The 20,146-nt window shown below is 40.0% G+C and overlaps 1 protein-coding gene across 2 annotated transcripts in view; it reads right to left on the reverse strand.

The window, feature by feature from the left end:
• PPP1R12A (protein phosphatase 1 regulatory subunit 12A) overlaps positions 1-20,146 on the reverse strand; it is a 123,778-nt gene that overhangs the window by 75,309 nt on the left and 28,323 nt on the right. For both annotated transcript variants that reach the window (XM_032201119.1, XM_032201110.1), the window contains exon 2: positions 3,906-4,036. In XM_032201119.1, coding sequence (XP_032057010.1) covers positions 3,906-4,036 — 131 coding nt within the window. The remainder of the gene's footprint in view (positions 1-3,905; positions 4,037-20,146) is intronic.

Genomic DNA, 20,146 nt, shown 5'->3' on the forward strand with positions numbered 1-20,146 from the left:
GCACTGAAATTTATTTCCGTATAACTATAATTTTTCAAAGCATTTGATGCTGATATTTTAATTTATACTAACGCATTGAAGGAAAAAAAAAAAGCACTAAAAAAAAAAAACTCCATATAAAGCTTTCTGTTTATGAAAAAACAGAAACAAATGGAAGGAGAATATTCTAGACATCTAGACAAAATCCACCTTTCTTGGCAATGTTGAATAACTTTAAACCATTCATTCTACAATTACTTGTAAGCTAATTTGTATGAACATAAAACAGATGAACATATAACTTAACGGGGAAATTCTAAAATCAAACTATTCAAAGAACTCCCGATAAGCTGAAGCAGTCCCAGCATTTGGAGATCTCAGAAACACCAGAAAGAAAAGAGCAGTTGCCTTCCATGGCAGAGTATTTGCTTATACAGCACAACCCTCCATCTGCAACCAGTTAATAACTTGTCCCACACTAAACTACATTATCTTGCTGTATTTCTACATGGGTAACCTCTTGCTGTATTTCACCTGAGGCAGGTTTCTACACAGCTAACACTTCCTAAATGCCTTTTTTAAAGGAGATGGGAAGCACAGACAAGAGAAGATGTCAGGATGAAGGTTCCAAAGAAGCTGCCAACTGAAATGGGCGGGGGATGCTGCTGGGAGAAAGTGCCACAGAATGGGAGGATGTGGTGAAGGATGCCAGGGACAGTTCTGCCCACTGTTCTTGCCCATTGGCGAGAGTGCAGTGACCCAAAGCAAAGGCAACAGCAATCCCTAACTCACTGGGGCCATGCTACAAATTCATGCAGCCCATTAGCTGTAGCCCATGCAACGGGACTAGAGCCGTTCAGCCGCATGGCTGAAGGGATGGCTCCCTGAGACATCTAGGTGTTTGTTTTTTAGTGAGAAGCTCCCTATCACATCTCCTGTACATACATATCCCTACACACATATCCTGTACTTCCCCCAGATCTCCAATACGCGGGTGCACTCACTCAGGAACACCCAAGCAGCAGCAGGGAATATTTACGAGGAATGTGTGCATTGGGAGTGAGAGATGATCAGGTGTTCAGTGAAAGCACAGAGATGGGAAAGCTCCTGCATGGATCAAATAGGCATACACAATTCCCTATTAACCGGAGAGTGATTCTCAGTCATTCCCATTTACTGTACATAATAGGAGATGGTTGCTAGTAGCAAATGGATGGAACGTGTAGAAAGACCATCTGAACTGTAAGGTGAGGGGGCACTGATTCAATTATAGAGCTGTCTGAACAGAAACCTTTCTCACTCTATAAGTGCATTATCCATCCCAATATAATCCTGCAGAAGTCACGTGAACATCAGGAGAAACGATTAACATTTAATGACTCACGTGTGTGTGTGTGTGTGTGTGTTCTGAAAGCAGGAGGGTTTCACACCCTATTAACAGATCTGCAAACTTCAAAATCTTGGTTTTATTTCATAGACTAGCCCTGGGGATCATGCAAGAGATTACACGCAATGTTAAGAGAACAACTGCTTTCCTTCCTCCATTTTCTTCCCTCCCTTAAGCCTAGGAAGTGATGCACGCACATAAACAAAGAATACTAAGGTTGCAAAGGTATACATATTTCGAAGACAGACATAGAGCTAGAGGGTCACTAAATTACCTCATGAACAAAGAAATGCCCTTCATAGCAGAAAAGATCCCCATTTTCTAGCTCTGATGTTTACATACGATTTTAGACTTTGAGAAATGAAATCCTGAAAAAATGAAAGTATGCTGTACTATGCTACATTTTTCTTATGAGTTGTAAAAATGTAAGCATTGTTATTCCCTTACTCTTCTATTCCCTGACTCTTCTCTTTTGCACCTTGGAAGAAAACAGGAAATGTGAACAGAAGCCATTCTGCACAAAAATGCCAGTCCATATCATGAAGGACAGAGATATGTCATGCTGTAATTTTTTCAGAACTTTAAGTACAATCCATGTAATTTATCCAAAAGTAAATGCACCTTTCCATGAACCAGAAAATTCAGTTCTAAAACTGCTATGTACCAGATTCATCCACAGCCACAGCCACGCAAACCACACCTTTATGCTTTCCAGGAAAGGTGTTTTCTCATTGAAACTGATGCTGATGCTGAACCCAATGTGCACTATGGGCCAAATAAAAACCAAATTTCTAATGTCTGCTAATTTCTTTCATCAGCCTCTCCTCCTTCTTCATGTTTTGCCTGAGCTGCAAACTGTTGTTAATTTTGTGACTTATTTGAAGCTGAGCTCGTTCCTGGAAAAGCAGTTAGAAGAAAATCTAAGCTCTACGGGCCTCACCAGATCTAAATAATGCTCCATTCAGGTCAGGTTACCCCTCCCTCTGCTCTATGTGGAAATCAGTTTCAAGAGCTTATCCTTAAAACTCCTCACATCTTAGAAACACTGAACTTCCAACAGCTTAGAGGTCCTACATCCCACAGAACTATGCTTCAATAACCTTACTTCTTTAAAGGACATCTAGGGAAGGTATGCAAACCTTCCTGTCCTGTCACAGACTGAGAGAATAAAAAACATGACAACCTTCAAAACTATTCTTGATTTCAGATACATGGGTCAAAAGTGAAAAATGTTCTTGTGGACAAGGGAATACATTCATCTTTCTTCCCTGAACATCTGCCTATTGTAGGCTGCAATGCCAAATGAAGAACATGTACTCAACATTTTCCTATTATGGAAAAATAATAGTATATTCCTAGGATAGTAGAGTTTTACCTCTACTATACTGAAGAAAGGCGTATATTATCTCGGTTTGTAGGGAAATTCTTGTCATAGTATGGCCAACAAGTCAACACTTCCAACATGCATGCAAGAGAGATTACAGTATCTGCATAGTGTAGAAAAGCAGATTACACAAGTTAGCAGTCACACTGTCCCAATTCACAAGGATACACAAAGCACTCCAGTCTCTGAAAACTAAAAAATAAAATTTTCCCTGTGAAAGCGGCAAAAAAAGCTTCTCCTTTCCCTTCAAAACTTGTTTGAAACAATCAAGCCTCTCAAACTTGCAGGACAGAACACCAATCAACCATCCCCTAAACTAAAAATTTCCATCTTTTGCCACTGTAAGTAGTCCTCTAGCATTACTGCTTGATAGAACCCTACCTTATACTTATTTCATCTGAGTCTTACACCGGGTCAGACATCACACAATGTTTAGCAGAATTAGTGAAGTCTGTGTATTTCTGAAGGGTCTTTGGAAAGGTGCTGCTACTCTCTTTACTGCAAGAACATCGTTTTGAACAAAATATGCCACCCATTTTCTCAGATCAATTGGTACAGGTTACGACATAAAACTTCTCGAAAAAATGGATTTTCGTGCATCTTCAAAGGCCCTCCACAGGCTTAAAAGATAATACAAAAATCACTCATAGAATTCAGCATCAAAGAAACTTTAACTAATAACAGGCATCTAACTTCAACTGTAAGATTTTGGTTTATGTCCATAGCAGATATCCCCAGTTCACACCACACCTGAAAAACAGAAATTTCAAGACTGCAGATATAATTGCACTATCAATCTCCTGTATGTAGACTTATCCTGGGGTAATATTTCAGACTACAAATATAATCTAAATTTGAACTTTCTCCCCATAGCAACATTTCTAAAAAAGAAAAATATTTCTGATAAATCGTGTGACAGTCGTGAACAGTCTTAAATGTGTACATCTTATGCAATGCACAAATAGCTATACACACGGTACACTTCATAACCAAAACACAATAAAATGCAATATAAAAGCATTCTCTCTGACTGCATGTCCCAGGGGCAACCGAAAAGACAATTTATGAATGCTATTTGCTTCTCATACCCCTCCAACAATATATTAGCAAAATAGCAAAATACAGGTATTTCAAATATAGAAGAAAAAGCCTTACTCTGCTATATCAAGATATCCACAGGAAGCAGCTGCATGTAGAGGTATCCAGCCTTCATTATCTGGTTGATTAATATTTGCTCCATTTTCCACCAGAAACTTAACCATATCTACGTTATCATCTATACAAGCCTGTAAAAAAAAAGAAAGAAAGAAGTTCACATTAAAGCTGTTCTACAATAATACACATGTTTAAGTAACATATTTAGGATAAAAATAAGTATTTTCAGGTATGATGCAGGAGTGAGGTTTATTTGTTGGGGTTTGACAGCAAGACAGGAATATTTTGAGAAAAAAGCAATAGTTGCCACAGATTTGTCAAAAAATCCTTAAACAAAAGAATTCAGAGTTTAACAAAACCAATAATTATGATTTCCTCAGGTAAATTTGCTCTATTTTTCTGAAAACCCATTTACAGTCACCAGTACAACCTTATTCTCCTGTACAAAGGGGTTCCCCTTGTAAAGCCCCCAGACCCTAGCTCCATCCCAAGTCCAGCTAACCAACTGGATGCTACAATTGCCAACAGGATCACCATGCCATGGAGCAGAATTGTTGTAACCAAGAGATGGGGAGCAGTTTTGAAAACAATATCATAACATGGTTTTAATTACGACATAGAGGAGACTAAGGAGCGTGCAAGGGGATGCGAGGCCGCACTTCAGCAATACCCTGCTGTTTTCTACTGCAGCGTGCTCTATACCACCATACATCTTGCAACAGCCTATTAATCACTGTACTTATGAACTTACTTGAGTATCACTTCAGCACATGGTAAAAATACTATCGTTTGTGCACATACTACCATCTTCTGTGCACATATCCTAATTACCAAGGCAGCAGTGCTGCACGGATGCAGACCTACTGCCGCTCTCCAGATCCCCATCGCCTGGCTGCTATTTTGTCTTTCTTCTCTGTGTTTGAGTATTTTTCTCACAGGGTGCTCAGTGTGTTTTCTTGCCAACTTCCATACTGCTGCCCTTAAAAGGGCAGAGCAACACAGAGAAAAGTCCCTCTGCATTTCAGGACGGCAAGGACTCAAAACAGCTAGACCCCACAAGACTGGCATTAATTTTTTTTAGCTTAATAAATCAACAATACTACAAAACCAGAAGGCTGAAATGGGAACTGCTATTTCCAGGCTCCTAAATCCTTCTAGAGAATTATTCCTCTAATAAAAATGCAGCTAAGGTGTAAATTTTACTTTTTAGAACAGTTCTACAGAAACAAATACTGAAAATTATATATTGTTGTACTATTGCAGAACCCACAAAGTTCCTTATTTAATCATCTGTGCTTTCCAAGATGAATCCTGAAGCTTTCCTCCATTCTGTAGTGCTGAGGAAACAGTTACAGTGTAACGGAGCCGTATTGCTGGCCTGTTTAATCAGCCCAGCAAAAACAGCAAGGAATTATCCCTCTTTGACCCCATTTGCTGTAGCAGGGTATGAACTTTAAGGCTTTGTTTAGAATGCAACACAGAACTGTTTTAACAACCAGCCTCATCTGGACTTGTTCATCCATGCACTTTCAGCTGGGCTGTAACTAGACTGCAGTAGACAGCTTGCTTTATTTGTTCTTCAATTAAAAACAAAAATACACTTGTGTGTGTAAACATAACATAAACCTGAGTCCCCTTCCTACCTTTCCAGGTATTCTAGAAAAGTGCCTTCTTAAAAGATTTTAGAAATCATCTTTTTAGCCATTTCCATCCCTATAATCAGCAATTCTTTTAATAACTGATGTACTAAGCTACTCCAACAATAAAGACTACCGGTTCCTCTAGCATACTGTCTTCCATTTCTCCCACTTACCATCAGTGTACAACGTTTACATGGTAATAACAAGCTCTTAAAAAAATAATTGCCTCTCTTTGCAAATCGTTTTGTTACTTAGAGGAAAAGGAACTAAAGGCAAGATGTCGTAACAGTTCAGGAAGAGAAGAAATTCAAGAAACACTGATGTTTACACTTAACAGAAGCAGTAACCCAACCATGTTTCACACATGCAATACGCCTAGTTTCTCTGGCAAAAATACCATATGCCTGACCACTGATATCCTATGTATATTATAATATCCACCAGGTAATCATATGCAAAATATGCTTTTATCAGAAAAACTTAGAATTTCCTGAGGACTTTTAATACTACATTCCGGTATGCTACATGCTCATGTATGTTCCGACCCTCCAAATGCATAATATATGAAAAGGGTATCTTAAAATTGATTAGCACTATTAAAAAAAAGCCAGGCCATCTGTTAGTGACACAACCTATCACAGAACAAACCTTGCCCGTTTTTCAATTATACGTAAGAAAAACTGGCAAGACATACTCATAAAAATACTGTTGCTAAGTGAATCAAAAGCTTACATATGCAGCACATTAAAAGACATATGACTAAGTGGCTAAAAATATTTGACCAAATTTGGGCAGTTTATTGTGCCATATATGGCAAGAACCAGCAGAGCTCAGATCCCCTTCTAATGTATTATCACAGATTGCACACCCATGACAAGCAAAGATAAACAATCAGCAAGATTATATATGTTGGGATGAGAGAAGAAGAGCTATTAAGATAATAAAAGAATTTACTTGTATGTGCAAATGGGCACTGCTGGTGATCTGTGAACATCTGTGAAGTTTAAATCACGTTTCTCACACCCGATTATACAATCTGAGAAACAGTTAGAACAATTTTGTTAGTGGACAACAGGAGCCACAGAAGCTGAAGTTGATGAAATGGCAGACGGTTGTGTAATTTAAAAATCCATCGCATTTGAGACTCTTTAAACAAAGATTACTTGAAAGTAAATCTTGTACCTGGAAATCTGTATCAGAAACCCACTGAGACATCCAAGAAGGCTATTACCTATTTTAAGGTGAAGAAAAGCAAATGTAATTTGTAATTGATCTCATTGCTGAAGAACGAGGATAGAGTGTGCCCTATTTCCCCTTGTCCCCTTTTTCCCTTTCATAGCATCAGAGGTGTTTGAGGGACCCAAGAGCCCTCATCACTTGCCATATGAAAGACAACTTTGATGAATGCCGAGAAACAAATGGTATAAAGGAAATTTTATCTCATTGTTTTTCCATTTCTACTCCGATTGTCGTTGTGTTATCTTCCCAGTCACTTCTAAAAGCAGTATTTATCAAGTGCCAGGAGAGCCTCTATTGTTAGAGACTGACATCTCAACCCCAAAAGGAAAGCTTTTCAGAGCCGCACGATAAACTTAAAGCAACAGCCTCAGAAAAGTCTGCCCTTCTAAACCTCAGGAGGCCGTAACCTGAATATCATTAAAACAGAAAAAGCCACAAACAGGCCACTTGCAATTAAGAGGAGTTCTGCTGACATGCAATGGGGCCAGAGCGCTGCTGCCTCCTCCCCGCTCCCCATGCTGCCTCGCTTCCTCACCCCAAATCGGGCAGAAACGTGGCGTTTCCCAAGCCAAACCTGACGGGAATTAGCCAGCGGACCCCCAGACGAACAAGAGCTGGACCACGGACCGGCAAAGAGCAACAGCTCGCTGCTCTCTGGCAAACGCACCCAGGTAGGTCCGGCTCGTCCCTGCAACAAGGTGCCCATGTTTTGGACTTCTCCTAGAAATACTTCCTGACCACTCAATAGGGAATAACCAGAGGCCCACTGAACACGCTGGATTTTAGCTGTTTCCAACATGACTTCATATCCCAATGCAAGCGGCACGTGCTCGGGCTGGCTCTCCTTACTATCAGGTGTTAAGGACAGAGGTGAAGGGTAGCTGTAAGTTAGTCTGTAATCTTAAAAATAGATAGCTTTAAAAGAGGTATCTGGGGTGTCCGGCCCCTCAGTGAGCAACCACCCTAAGGATTCAGTAGACAGGGCTCCTTCCCCACAGCAACGAGAAAACAAGCGTGCTTTTAAAGAAAAGAAAACCCACAGAAATCTTGTAGGGAAAGAGACAAGCAATCAGCTAGAGAGACCACCTCTGTCTCACATCCATGCAGCAAAGCACACTTCATTCCTCCTCATTTGCCCTTAGTATGGACAGGATTCAGAAACCATCAACACAGAGCAATATAGAGACATAAAGGTCTAAACAAGCCAAACACTTTGAATTCCCGTGGAAATGCAGGAAACAGAAGAAAGACCTCATGCAACGGCCTGTAGAATAGTTATCCCTTCCCTTGATTTACCTAGTGAACCAAGTCCAATGAGTCCATTGCAACTAAGCAGGATGTTAACGTCTTTGTTAATATACCCAAGAATTAAATTAGGGGAGAGCATCCACATCCAGCAGTAGAGATGCTCAGAAGAGGCTCCTGATCTTCCCCCTCAGCTGCTGGTTGCACACCACACCTGGACCATGGGGCTAACATACTTTGCTGAACTGGATCTCGAGTGCATCAGAAAGGCGATTAGAATTTAAAATTAAATAAAATAAGAAAAGGACTGTAATAAACTATTATCTTTATTGGATTAAAACTGCATGATTTGTTCTGATTATATTAAAATGCTTTTTATATTCAGGGAAGGCGCGCTCTGAAATTCATCTTCACGCCCTAATTCCACTACCAGAGAAACAAGACTTTGCTTTACTGTGAAATTTCACCCATTAAAAGCCCGGTGTCAAGGCTTGTTTCAAACCGAGACTTTTCTAAGAACACATTTCTCAATTTCAACCAGAATTTCTACCACTCGTTTTTTGATTTTTTGCCACTGTGAGGAAAGGGTTTTGGTAGACAGAGGAAATGAAGGTTCGCTAGTCACGCTGTTTATGAGCATCTTCTATTCGTCTTCAACTCTCCTTGGGAAATAAAAGAATTAGCTTTCCACATTGCAATTCTTAATTTTTTTTCTTTCAATAAGCCACTAACTGTGGAGGTACAAGAAGAAATTTGGTGAAAAGATACAAAGCAAGCTTGAGTAACACTTCCCACCTTTGGCAGGTCACATATTTATGCTTCATGTTAATTAAGAACACAGCATAAGAAAGTGAAGCAGCATTAAGATGCATGAAATGAAATCATAAGTTGTATCTAACTCTCCAGCTAGTGCTTTGAGGTAACCTGGCAGTTATAACCACAAAAACAAAGGAGGAATACTTTTTTTGTACTTGAAATTTAGCTGTGGGTCATTAATTCAATGTTTTTGTTCAAACCATAACAGCTGAAGAGCCCAATATTAGTAATGACAATGTCCTAACGCTCACTGAATATTTGGGAATACTTCCAGCATAAAGGGTAACAAGAATGACCAGCAAATTAGGTCATAAATTATTACTGATTATTGCACTTATTTAAGGAATCGCTCTAAATGCAGGCATTTTACACTTGCTGGCTATTCTTTCTAACAAAATACAATACACACAGGGTAGAAGGGCTGCTGTTGCTGTTCACATGTACAGTAAGAAACAGGGCAGGTTTGGTGTTGTAACAGAACTTCAGGCACTAATCTACTATTAAGGATGACAAGTGTTGCTCAATTATGAAATTAAGTATAATCTTTCCAGCGTTCATTTAGCCAACCCACAAGTTATAGCTTATATTTTTCAGTAAGCTGGGATAATACCGGATATCTCCACATACTGACAAAACACAGTTTTTACGATTACGTATTTTATTTTTAATTGTGTTTACTAGTAAAAACGGAAGAGTTTACCTGCAAGTATTCTTGATTAATAATAATATATTTTTTTGGCAACACTAGCCTTATTTTGTTGAACTTTTGTGCATGTGTGCATGATGCATCTGTTATTTTCAGTTAACAAAGGCCTACTACTTTAAATCCTGGAGGGCTGATATATACAAACTTGTTAAAATGATAGTTGCCATATTAAATAACCCAAGAAACCATTTAAAAAGCATTGCTTCTGAAGTTTTGGCAGTTTGAAATTAATTGTTCGTATTTTCCTCACCCCAGAATATGAGTCAATTTTGGCACAAATTTCATTAGCAAACCCATTTAACCCACTGCAGAGCAGCAAACTATTCTCAGGAGAAATTTCTTGGAAACCTTTCGCTTCTAACTGTAGAAAACGAGGGTCCTTCCAGACACCTGCAAAAGCAGGTGGAGAAGACACTCTCTCAAGGAGAAAACATTAATTGAGGCTGATGCAATCTTTCGTGTCCATTCATGTCTTATGGGGAAGGCATGCAGAGACTATTGAAACAAAGCATCCATTAAGCATCATTACTTAAATCAAATGCTGTATAACTGTCAAGCATTGACAAAAACAGACAAATCACTCCAGAATGCAAACTTCTGTAGCTATTAATTCCACCTCATGTAAACACCCTGTCATATACAAGAGCATATCCCAACAGACGCTCACTTAGATTATACGTGCATTCAAAGAGGTGCACATACCAGGAGCTATGTAAAACTGATCACTGCTTAGGGCAAATATCCAGTAAGAACATACTTTCATTTCTATGCTGACTACAGTTTTGCCCCAATTTCTCTGAATTACTATACAAATTACTTGCACTGCAGGTTTGCCAGTTTGCAGTTTACAGTTAGCATATACCTATAATTTAATGAAGGGTACAATTCACGAAAAACACTAAAATCTGTGGCTGACTGACACAATCTACATGTCGGAAAACTAATTTCATAGGGATTTCCCACTATTTAAAACCTATTGGATGCTTACACGTGGTTCTTAATCTGAACTGTAATAGAATACATATATTCGGGTGGTGGTAGTGTGTTTCAAGTAGATAGAGATGCAATTATTCTTGTCCTCTAGCCTCCTGCTGAGATAAGTAAGGGGAACGGGAGAGTTGGCCGCAACTTGTTATCTGCTATAACCAGAGTTACTTCCATTCCTGCTAGGAATCCCACTAGCTATGGATCAGGGCTTTCCTATTTTTGTTCAAAAAATAAATAAAATACTGGCCGCCTAATATTACATGCAAATCTTCTTTCAAATAACTGTTTGTTTTCTTGTTTCAGCCGCATGCAAATCTGTTTTCAAGGACACTTGAAATTCTCACAGTAGAGATTATCAGTAAAAACTACCATGCTAATACCATTCTAAACATATTAAGCTTTATTGACATTCATGTATTTCAACCCAAAGAAAAACCTCAAGACAACTTGCCAACAACAACAACCAAAAAAAGAAAAAGGCATGACAAAATAAATGAACAAACATGGAAATGAGATGTCATGGAAAAAATGCTAGCTTCTAAAATTGTTTTAGAGGAGATACTGATACTCCAGCAGATATATTTGGCTGAAAGCACTTTTGTCTCCTGGCTCGGTATTTTGAAATTAACCTGGTGACGATACAGGATACAAAGGAAACTATGAAACAACCTTTGCCTAAACTTCACCCAAATCAGGCTCTCCCTTGGTTCCAAATGGTACTGTTCCTTCTCATTTCTTTCAATTTAAAAATAAAACCAGTATGTTCTGCAGAACAACATTTGCTTTTAGAAATAGATTCAGACTTATTATCAGCTTTATAATCACAGTGCAGGTGAAAAAGCATGAGTTCACTGACAGAAACGGAGCAATGAAGATCTAATTGACAGTATGGTATTACAGCTAATGTGATGTGCGACTGAACCCTAAAGGCTTAGGTATTTGTATGTACAAATTACGTATGACAGATGCTCATTTGTTATACACGTTGGTGAAAGCATTCATTCAGCAGCACCAAATCTGTGAGTGTCAGAAGCTGGGAGTTCAACCCCGAAGTGACTTTCAGGCAACAGAAATTGCTGCCTGAACAGAAAGCCACCACGCAGGTGGCCTTCCCACTCTTGCGACCCCTGGCTTTGCAGTTTGCTTTCTGGGACCATTTCAACAATGTTGGCTGATGCACTGTGCTCCGTGTGGCACACACACCACAGCACTCCACACCCACCTCCTGACAGGTACAGAAGCAGCCTTTATTAGGTTTAAAATATGTTTCTTGAATTAGAATTTAACAAAAATCCCACACTGTAAGAATACAGTGCCACTGTGCAGCTCTGTTTTTATTAAGCATTTATTGTTATTGTCTTGGCAGATAGTGTTAGCTCTCATGATAGAAATCTGGTAACACAATCTGTAAACATTAAATTTGAGAAGGAAAAGGCTGAGTCACATAGTGTATTTATTTATGTCCCAGACAAATTTAAGAATATGCCAATCATATTTCAAATTCTTCAGTTTTTCACCAGTAAAGACAATCTTCTTTTAGCATACTGGCAACTAAACGAGCTCAAGTGCCAAAGCAGCTTTTCAGTTTAAAATGCCTCGCATTCTGATATCCTCTAATACACTTTCTTAACCAAATTAATCATCTAACAAAACAAAAAGGCATCAAGAAAACTTGCTAGAAGAATCCATTTTTTTAAATAAACAGGTTTGTTTGCTTTCGTGTTTCTTGGATCTAAGTTAAGCCACATGTGCCAAGTTTCCCTTGTTACCATTGTGTCTATCACCTCCATAAAGCTCCGAGTTCTTCAGTGTGGTGGAAAGACAGAAAGAAAGCAAAACTGACTGCCTTTAGGAGCTACGGCCATGATCCATAGGCCACCTGGCATCTAGATCTTTTGCTTCTGCATGACCTCAGTGGGTTTTTCATTGCTTTCTACTTTTAGCAAAGTGAAGTGACACAACTGAGTAGAATAGAAGCTGCATGAAATTTCATAAAAGCAATAAGTCTACATCTCACGATGGAAAATAAAAAAAACATGCTCAGATGTTGATTGGGCATACCAAGGTAAACATTCATGCTCACTTTTCTTGCCCCTTTAACAGAAGAAACCATGATTACAGTTACGAAAAGGTAGTAAGACACTCAAATTTGAGAATACAACTGGCATCTATGCATGCTTCCTCCAGTTAACATCTGCCACATGTGGTTTTGTCCCCATCTTTATATGAAATACTAGAAGTAAAACCATATTTTTAATAAGCTGGCTTAACTGGTATTGTTCAGCCCCGCCCCTCTTAGAGAAATCTATGTAAATAAAGAACTAATTTCTATAATCTGATTTAGCATAATATATAAAACAAGCACCCTCTCCAGTGAGATTTATATATATTTTATGCATAAATAAAGAAATAAAGTAATCACTTTGCACCTGGATGAAAACAAGAATTAAATGAGAAGTGAGTAAAAGTGGCATTTTGGATTGCTTAAAATTATCTTAAATGTGTCAAATATATTAAAGTTTATCAAAACTGCTTTTGCATGTAAAACTCATTAAACAAAGCTAGCACTGCATATAAATAGGAAGCGTAACTAATTGTTTCTCATCATTCCTATTTTTAGGGAAAGAATATATTGCCACGCCTAATTTCTAATCCCAGACTGGCAAAAGAAAAGCTACCTTTCTACAATATTAATCCCGGCAATTTTTTCAATTTATGATCAAACTTCTAAAGCATTGAATAGGCTGAATAAATTAGAGTTTTCTGTTCTTCAAAAACACTTCTAAGTCCTGAATTTGACTCAGGCTGCAAGTCAGCTGGTGCCAAATGAAAGCAGAGCACCCCAAGTGTTGCTAAAATTCTAGCAGAAAAGCAAGGACTGTTGAAGTAATAAAAAAAAAATGGAGTTTTAGTGAAGTTATCTGAAAGTTTTTTTGGCAAACTTACTACAGTAAGAAGCTGATCTTTCTGAAAACTGTAATTTTTCACAGAGACTTTGTTCAGGCAATAACACGATGACAGGCCTTCCACATCTTGTCCCCTCAACATCAGCAGGTACCAGGTAAGAGCCTTTGTCAGGTGTAAGAGCTGCTCAGGGCAGCCCTAGCCCCAAAGCATGCCAGCACCCACGTGCCAATAAACCTCTAGATTCTGGCAGCATTTTAAATACCTAAAGACAGCACAGTACGTTTTACACTCATCTGTAATGCATACCCATTTCAACTACAATAAGAAAAAACAAGCAGCAGCTCTTCTGTTTTCCCTTACAGAATACACTGGCTGTCGTACACACTCATTTATACATAACTACATTTTTAAAATAGCCCAATTAATTTCTGACTTGAGAAATATATATGTTCATTGTAATACCTCAGTAAACTGGGACTTGGTCTGCATTTCTCATCTGTTGAAAGACTGAAGGTATTACTTGGGAGCACCACAGGCACAGACAACGTTAACTGTCAAATTGATAAATTTGTGGTCAGGTAATTTCATTTTCCATATTGTATATAGACAGCATCATTTTGAACAGCCTGCCCAAAGCCTTTTTTCTAAATTAATCAGCTGAAAAAAACATCGTTGTGATCCCCAAAAGGTAAGGTACTTCCAACAGACAAACACCACCTAGACTCAAATCTTCTGCATGGATAAGATCAACTCAAACTACACCTGAAGCCAAAATTCAAGTCAGACTAGGCACTCCAGGAATCTGTTCGAAGTTAAATAAGGGTGTTCTCGTGCTGTGCCGCAGCTAAATTTGCTAAACAATCTTCTAAAATAGCTTACATGAAATACATCGCAATGTTTTAGTATAGTTAACAAAAATGTTTGTATAAGCAAATAAGGAGATGAGTATCAAATGTACTATAATCTTTATTAAGAATAATGAAAAAGTGCATTCAACACTCATCTCTGTTTCTTTCAAAGGCTAGTTACGCAGCTGTTCATCCACACAGATATGGTTTGCAACTTCTAAAAAAGGCATTTTTGCCACAGTGTAACTTAATACCCTAATTTCAATAGGCCAGCCCCATCATGCAACCTACTGCGCAGATCTTCCCTGGCTGCAACAAGGTTGAAGCTCCACACTCGCCCCTGTGTGCTCCCCCCAGCCCGGCAGGATCCGCCATCCTCCTCCAACCCGTATCTGCCCAAAGCCGTAACCGGCACGGGAAAACAGCCTGGGGTGCTTCTTAGCAGATGATATATAATGACTCATCTCCTGCCACAAACTTAAGACTACATCCACTTTGTGAACCTCCCCTCTCCCAAGAAAGCACAACAGAAGCACCAACTTTGACATCTGACTGCCTCAGGTGTAGAGGAAGAGGAAGTACCTTGGTACACTTGCCCCACTATAAACTCGTTGTGACATTAATGAACAAACTGCAGGTAAACACGAGTGCCTAGGAAACCACCTACGTCTCAATGACACTAAAAAATGGACAGGAAGACAACAGTCCACATGTGAAATAATCTAAATTTAAAGATTAACCCACCTGCAAAAGGAGACACCACCAGATATATACATACATGACACCTCAAAAGAGGAAGAAGAGACTCCTTTTTTTTTCTTTTCTGTTTTAAATGTGTATCACATGGATGAGAAGCCATTATTCTACAAGAAAGAGCAATTTATGAGGAAAGTACACTAGTGCCATTATAGCCAAGCAATGGCAGCAATTAAAATAAAAAAATAACAAATAAAAATTTGAAAATCACTATAAAAATTGAAAGGGTATAAATCAATATAAATTGTAAGCAATTGGCAGCAGTAATTTGGAAAGAAGACCTATGAACATCAACGAAAAAACAGCTGGCAGGGACAGAAATACTGAGCCATTTTGTAAGTGTATTAATAATGGGGGAAAACCTACCAGTGATGTAGGGCATATATGTGAATGATACGGGGTGAGAGAATTGGTCAACAAATATCTCTATTTCATGTTTTGAAAGAAGCAAAAAGTTTAATTTGTATTGCATAATGATGATTATATACCTACCATTCTACTAGTAAAAAAAAAAATAAATGCTAAAAACCCACAAATAACCGTGTACCTCAATAGGCCTTGGTAATATGAATCACAAGCATGCTTAGGCAGCTCTCTAGCCACTGTTCAAGAACTTAGGGCAGCTTCAAGTCTGCTGATACTTATTTAAACAGATCTTGAAATACCTGGGACACAGCAAAGGACTGTTACACTGCACCAGCACCACAAAGCAGGAACATGGATGGATAAACGAGTTAGCCTGTCAGCCATACTAGATAGAAGAATTAGAAACAAAACCAAAAAAATCAGCATGATTTTTCAAGATAACTGACGTCCATTAGGCTTATTACCATGCCATTGCTTACACTGCTTCAAAGGCTTGCTTAGCTTCACCAATGCTACCACTGCTTTTTGGCACCACACAGCTGGACTTGACCACCACTGAAGGACCCCAACTGACATTCCTAAAACCTGGGGCACCAGCAGACATAATTTTGAACCAGCTTGGGTCCACTGAGGCTTTTTAAGCCTGTAGCCTTGCCAGGTGAAAGCTGACCCCACACAGGAAAACTGTCTCTGTTCATGGATGTTCAGGAAAGCTCATTAGTGTTCATGCAGCAAAGACACCTGAGGTGCTGAACCCGAAGAGGCTTCCCTGTCAGAGGACACCTTTAAGCATGTCCCACAAATTGGAATTAAACAGATGCCTCAATTTTTTTAGCCATTGTAGCCCCTCACCACAGCAAGCAGCAGAACCTAACTGCATGGTTTTGGCACACAATGCATGAAAAGCCAGCAGAAAGGGGATGTTTCTGAGAAGCAGTTCTTTAGACTGCATCTGCAACCAGTGTTATTGTGCATCTACTAACAGCACAAGAGGGAAAAGCAAACCCTTCTTCAGCTCCGTGCATATTCTGATGCAGGAGGAAAAAAAGCCACATACTGACTTTTGGTAACTGTATTAAGAAAGGCATGGTACTACGAATATTCCAGCCTTTGGTCAGTATGTTAAGAAAGCAGCTTCTTTTTCTGCCAGTTGGTGCGTGTGCCCCCCTGCTGACACCACCTCATGCCGGGCAGCTGTTTGTGTGCTGCTCCACAGCCACCGCTGCCACCGCTTGCTTGTGCAGTACGTCTGCAGCACCTCACGTGGCAGGACTTAAGGACTCTCCAGGTCACAGCTGTTGTCACTGCCTATTTTGTGTGACATGTACTGCCTGGAGAAGTAGCGCCTGCCATCCCTGAATTCTCTGACAACTCCACCACACTTCCTTCAGAGATCTTCCTATTTAAGGAGAGAGATGTGGGGAGGGGAGTAGCAAACAACTACTCTCTCTTCCCCCCCCACCAACACGTTCTATTTGTGCAGTACCAAATGCCTGGGGAAGAGCTTAGGAACAGGGAAAGGACACAGCTTTATTTTCCCCATCTGCAGAGCCTTAGGTCCTCACCAACCAGCACAAGGAATTCAAAGATCCATACACGTGGTCAGGCGGTTTGCCTCTGCCTGCTCAGTCCCACGTGCCAGGCTTTGGAAGCACAGACATCAGTTTCAAGGAGAAAAGGCACTGAAGAAAATTGCTAGAAAATCAAAGGACGTCTTAAAACGGGCACAGTACTACTACTCACTCCTTCAGCAATGATGTCACTTTGCAGGAAGCTTTCACCTGAGTCACAGGGACACACAGGTATTTCTTCCTGTGCCTTTAACAACACATGATGTCACTATTAAGAAGTTAGTAAAAGATAACGTTGGTAAAAGTTATTGTAGAGAAATACTGACAAAAGCAAGAACTTCATAAAATTATTCTAATTGAGCTTGTAGGATCTTCTTCCCCTGCTACATTCGGTTTTAGGTAGTTATCCAAAAATGGCATCCCAGCTGATAATAACTAAGCCCTCACGTGGAAATTCTGCATTAGCATCTCTGCCCTTCAGCAGATGACAGAGTTTCAAAGTACGTATAAAATATCATTCCTATTGAAAATTTTTCTTCTCTGTGTTTCAAGATGAGTTTTAAGCAATATTCTGTTCTCTGCAGGAGGTAGTGTTATAAAACTAGCAAACCCTAACCTCTTGGAGCTAACAAATGCTATCCACCCAGGGCACGATCCTGCAAGAGCTCACTGTTGACAAACAGGGAGGTCCCAGGCTCCCTCCTCATTCTCAACTGCACACTCCCAGAAGCATTTGTCAGCCTCTCCATTAGCCAATTGAGCTCACCAACATGGCAGAAACAACCCTTTCTCCTCCCCCACCCACTAAAAAAAAACACACAACAAACACAACAACAGGAAAGGAAACAGCAAGGTGGGAGGAAGAAGCAAGAGCACGCCCTTTTCAAGGCAGTAAGCCTATGACCTCAGTTGCACCTGGAGCCGCAGCCACCTCTGACTGCTCATTCTCGTGACCAATTTTGGAGAAAAGGTTAAAAGTCTACATGTCAGATTATGTAGTAAGTCATCGGTGCTGACTGCTGACTTCTGAGAGACCACTGACACCTCTAAATGCGGGACACAGAACACGCTGCCCTTCCCTTTACCAGTACTGTGTTGGCTTGAGAGAGATGACTAGGTCCTAACTAGGACCCCCGAGTCCACCGTTTACCTGACCCTGGCAGCGTGCACATCATCACAAAATTAATCATAAACGCTCTGAAGTCTGCTTCTTGTACATCAGGCTGCTTGTTAAAGATTATAATTATCAAAGAGCACAAAAATGAAAGCCTGGTTTAAAAGCACATTTGCTTCAAGTTTAGTCAAAGAAATGGGACTGACTTTACTGATTGCATTTCTCTTGCAAATACGTGAGAACAAGAGCTAAAGTAAAAAGGGGGGAGAAATGCAAAGAATGACACAGATTTGATTATATGGAGAAAGCTGCCTGAGAACAGGGAAAGCCCCTGTGCTGCAGAGCTTGGGGACAGTGGGGACAGAGCGGCAGCAAGGGCAGGACAGGCTCAGACAGGGCCGACTTGCAAGCCTCCCATCCAGACAAGCTGACAAAGGCCCACCTGGCTTCCTCTGCTATTCCATCATCCACCACTCCTGCTGCAAACCAACAGCTCCTGCTACACAAACTGTTTTTAGGCTGGGTCCTCAATTCAGCCTCAGGAGCTATCAAGCCATCTGGCTCAGGCCTACGCTCCAAATACCTCAAAGCACACAGCAAGAAACTGCCTCCGTGTTAATCAGAAAACTGAAACTCGCCCCTGACGTGCCAGGGGACTACCTCTGCTGCCTGGAGCTTGCTTTTTCTCCTCCGTGGTGCACATCTCCACAAGAATTCCTGGAGGGGAAAGCTGTTCTGCCACTTAATTTACAACATTAAATTAGCCAAAACGTGCTTAAGCTTTATGCTTCTCTAAGGACTTATATTAAATATCGTTTATGCACAGACCTATATATAAGCAATAATAAGGCCAACCAGCCAAATACTCCAGGAGTAGGAAATGCTTTAATTAATGCTGCCTAAGCCCAATCAACTGGCCCCACAAGCATGACCCATGCACAGTCCTACGTGACCACTACTTCCCTGTGGCCAAAGGATCTTGCTTCATTCAGTCCATGAGATTATCAGTGCTTCCTTAATGTGAAGCTATTCAAAACTTTGGATTTTTCTTCACTGTTGAGTGTTTGGCCTGTGCTACTCAGATCTTGTTCCAGACAGAAGTCATTTTCTCATGGGCTCTTCTGCATACCAGCGCTTATCTCCATTTAGGTACATAAGCAGTATTTTTGTAAAATCTCTGGCACAAAAGTATGTTACCATTTTACAGATGGCAAACAGACAGAAAGGTCATCATAAATAGTATCCCCTGCTTCAACCATACACTTTGAAATAGCACTGAACAGAGATTTTAGGATATAAACCACCTCATATGTTTGAAGACGTTTCCTTTTGTTATATTCACAGGCACACAAGTACATCGTTTCTACAAGCCTTCCTGCAGTCTCCTACTCCATATACCATTTTCTTTTTTTTTCCCCCACTGATAAAGCAGAAGTTTCTCACACAACAGCATCTTTAATCAGTTGGTCTGAATTATCCCAAGAGCAAATCCTCCATACAGGTTCTATAAGCCAGGTATGATGACAATAAATTAGAGCATTAAGAGATTAATGTGTTTAAGTCCAAGCAGATATTTCACAAGTAGCATTAACTTAACTACCTGATATCCAGTACACCACCACCCAAGTTCCATTATTTCAGTGCTCCAGGTACCATCCGTTCTTTCCTGCTTCCTTTTCCACATCACCATTTAATTTTCCCAACTCTTGGTTCATGTTGACAGCCAGCCCACATCTGACAGCTCCCTTTTGCCTCCACTCTTGTGACTCACTTGTACATCCCTACGCTGTGTCTCCATCTGATGGCTTCTTCCTCTGTGCCACTGGAGGCAAAGTGGTCACAGCACAGATAGTACCAGTGTATCTCTAGAAGAATTTTGGAAGTCTATAGCAACCTGACATCTGTACTGCTTCTGTGATCTGAACTATCATATTCAAAAGTAACTTAAATATATCACTGTACAGTGCTACAGTCTCTTTAGGTCTTGGTAAATTCTCTTGGATATCAGTTTTTCTCTGAAGCACTGTTCTCCTCTGGTGGATCTAA

The sequence above is a fragment of the Aythya fuligula genome, chromosome 1 (assembly GCF_009819795.1).
Source record: "Aythya fuligula isolate bAytFul2 chromosome 1, bAytFul2.pri, whole genome shotgun sequence".
Taxonomy (NCBI): Eukaryota; Metazoa; Chordata; class Aves; order Anseriformes; family Anatidae; genus Aythya; species Aythya fuligula.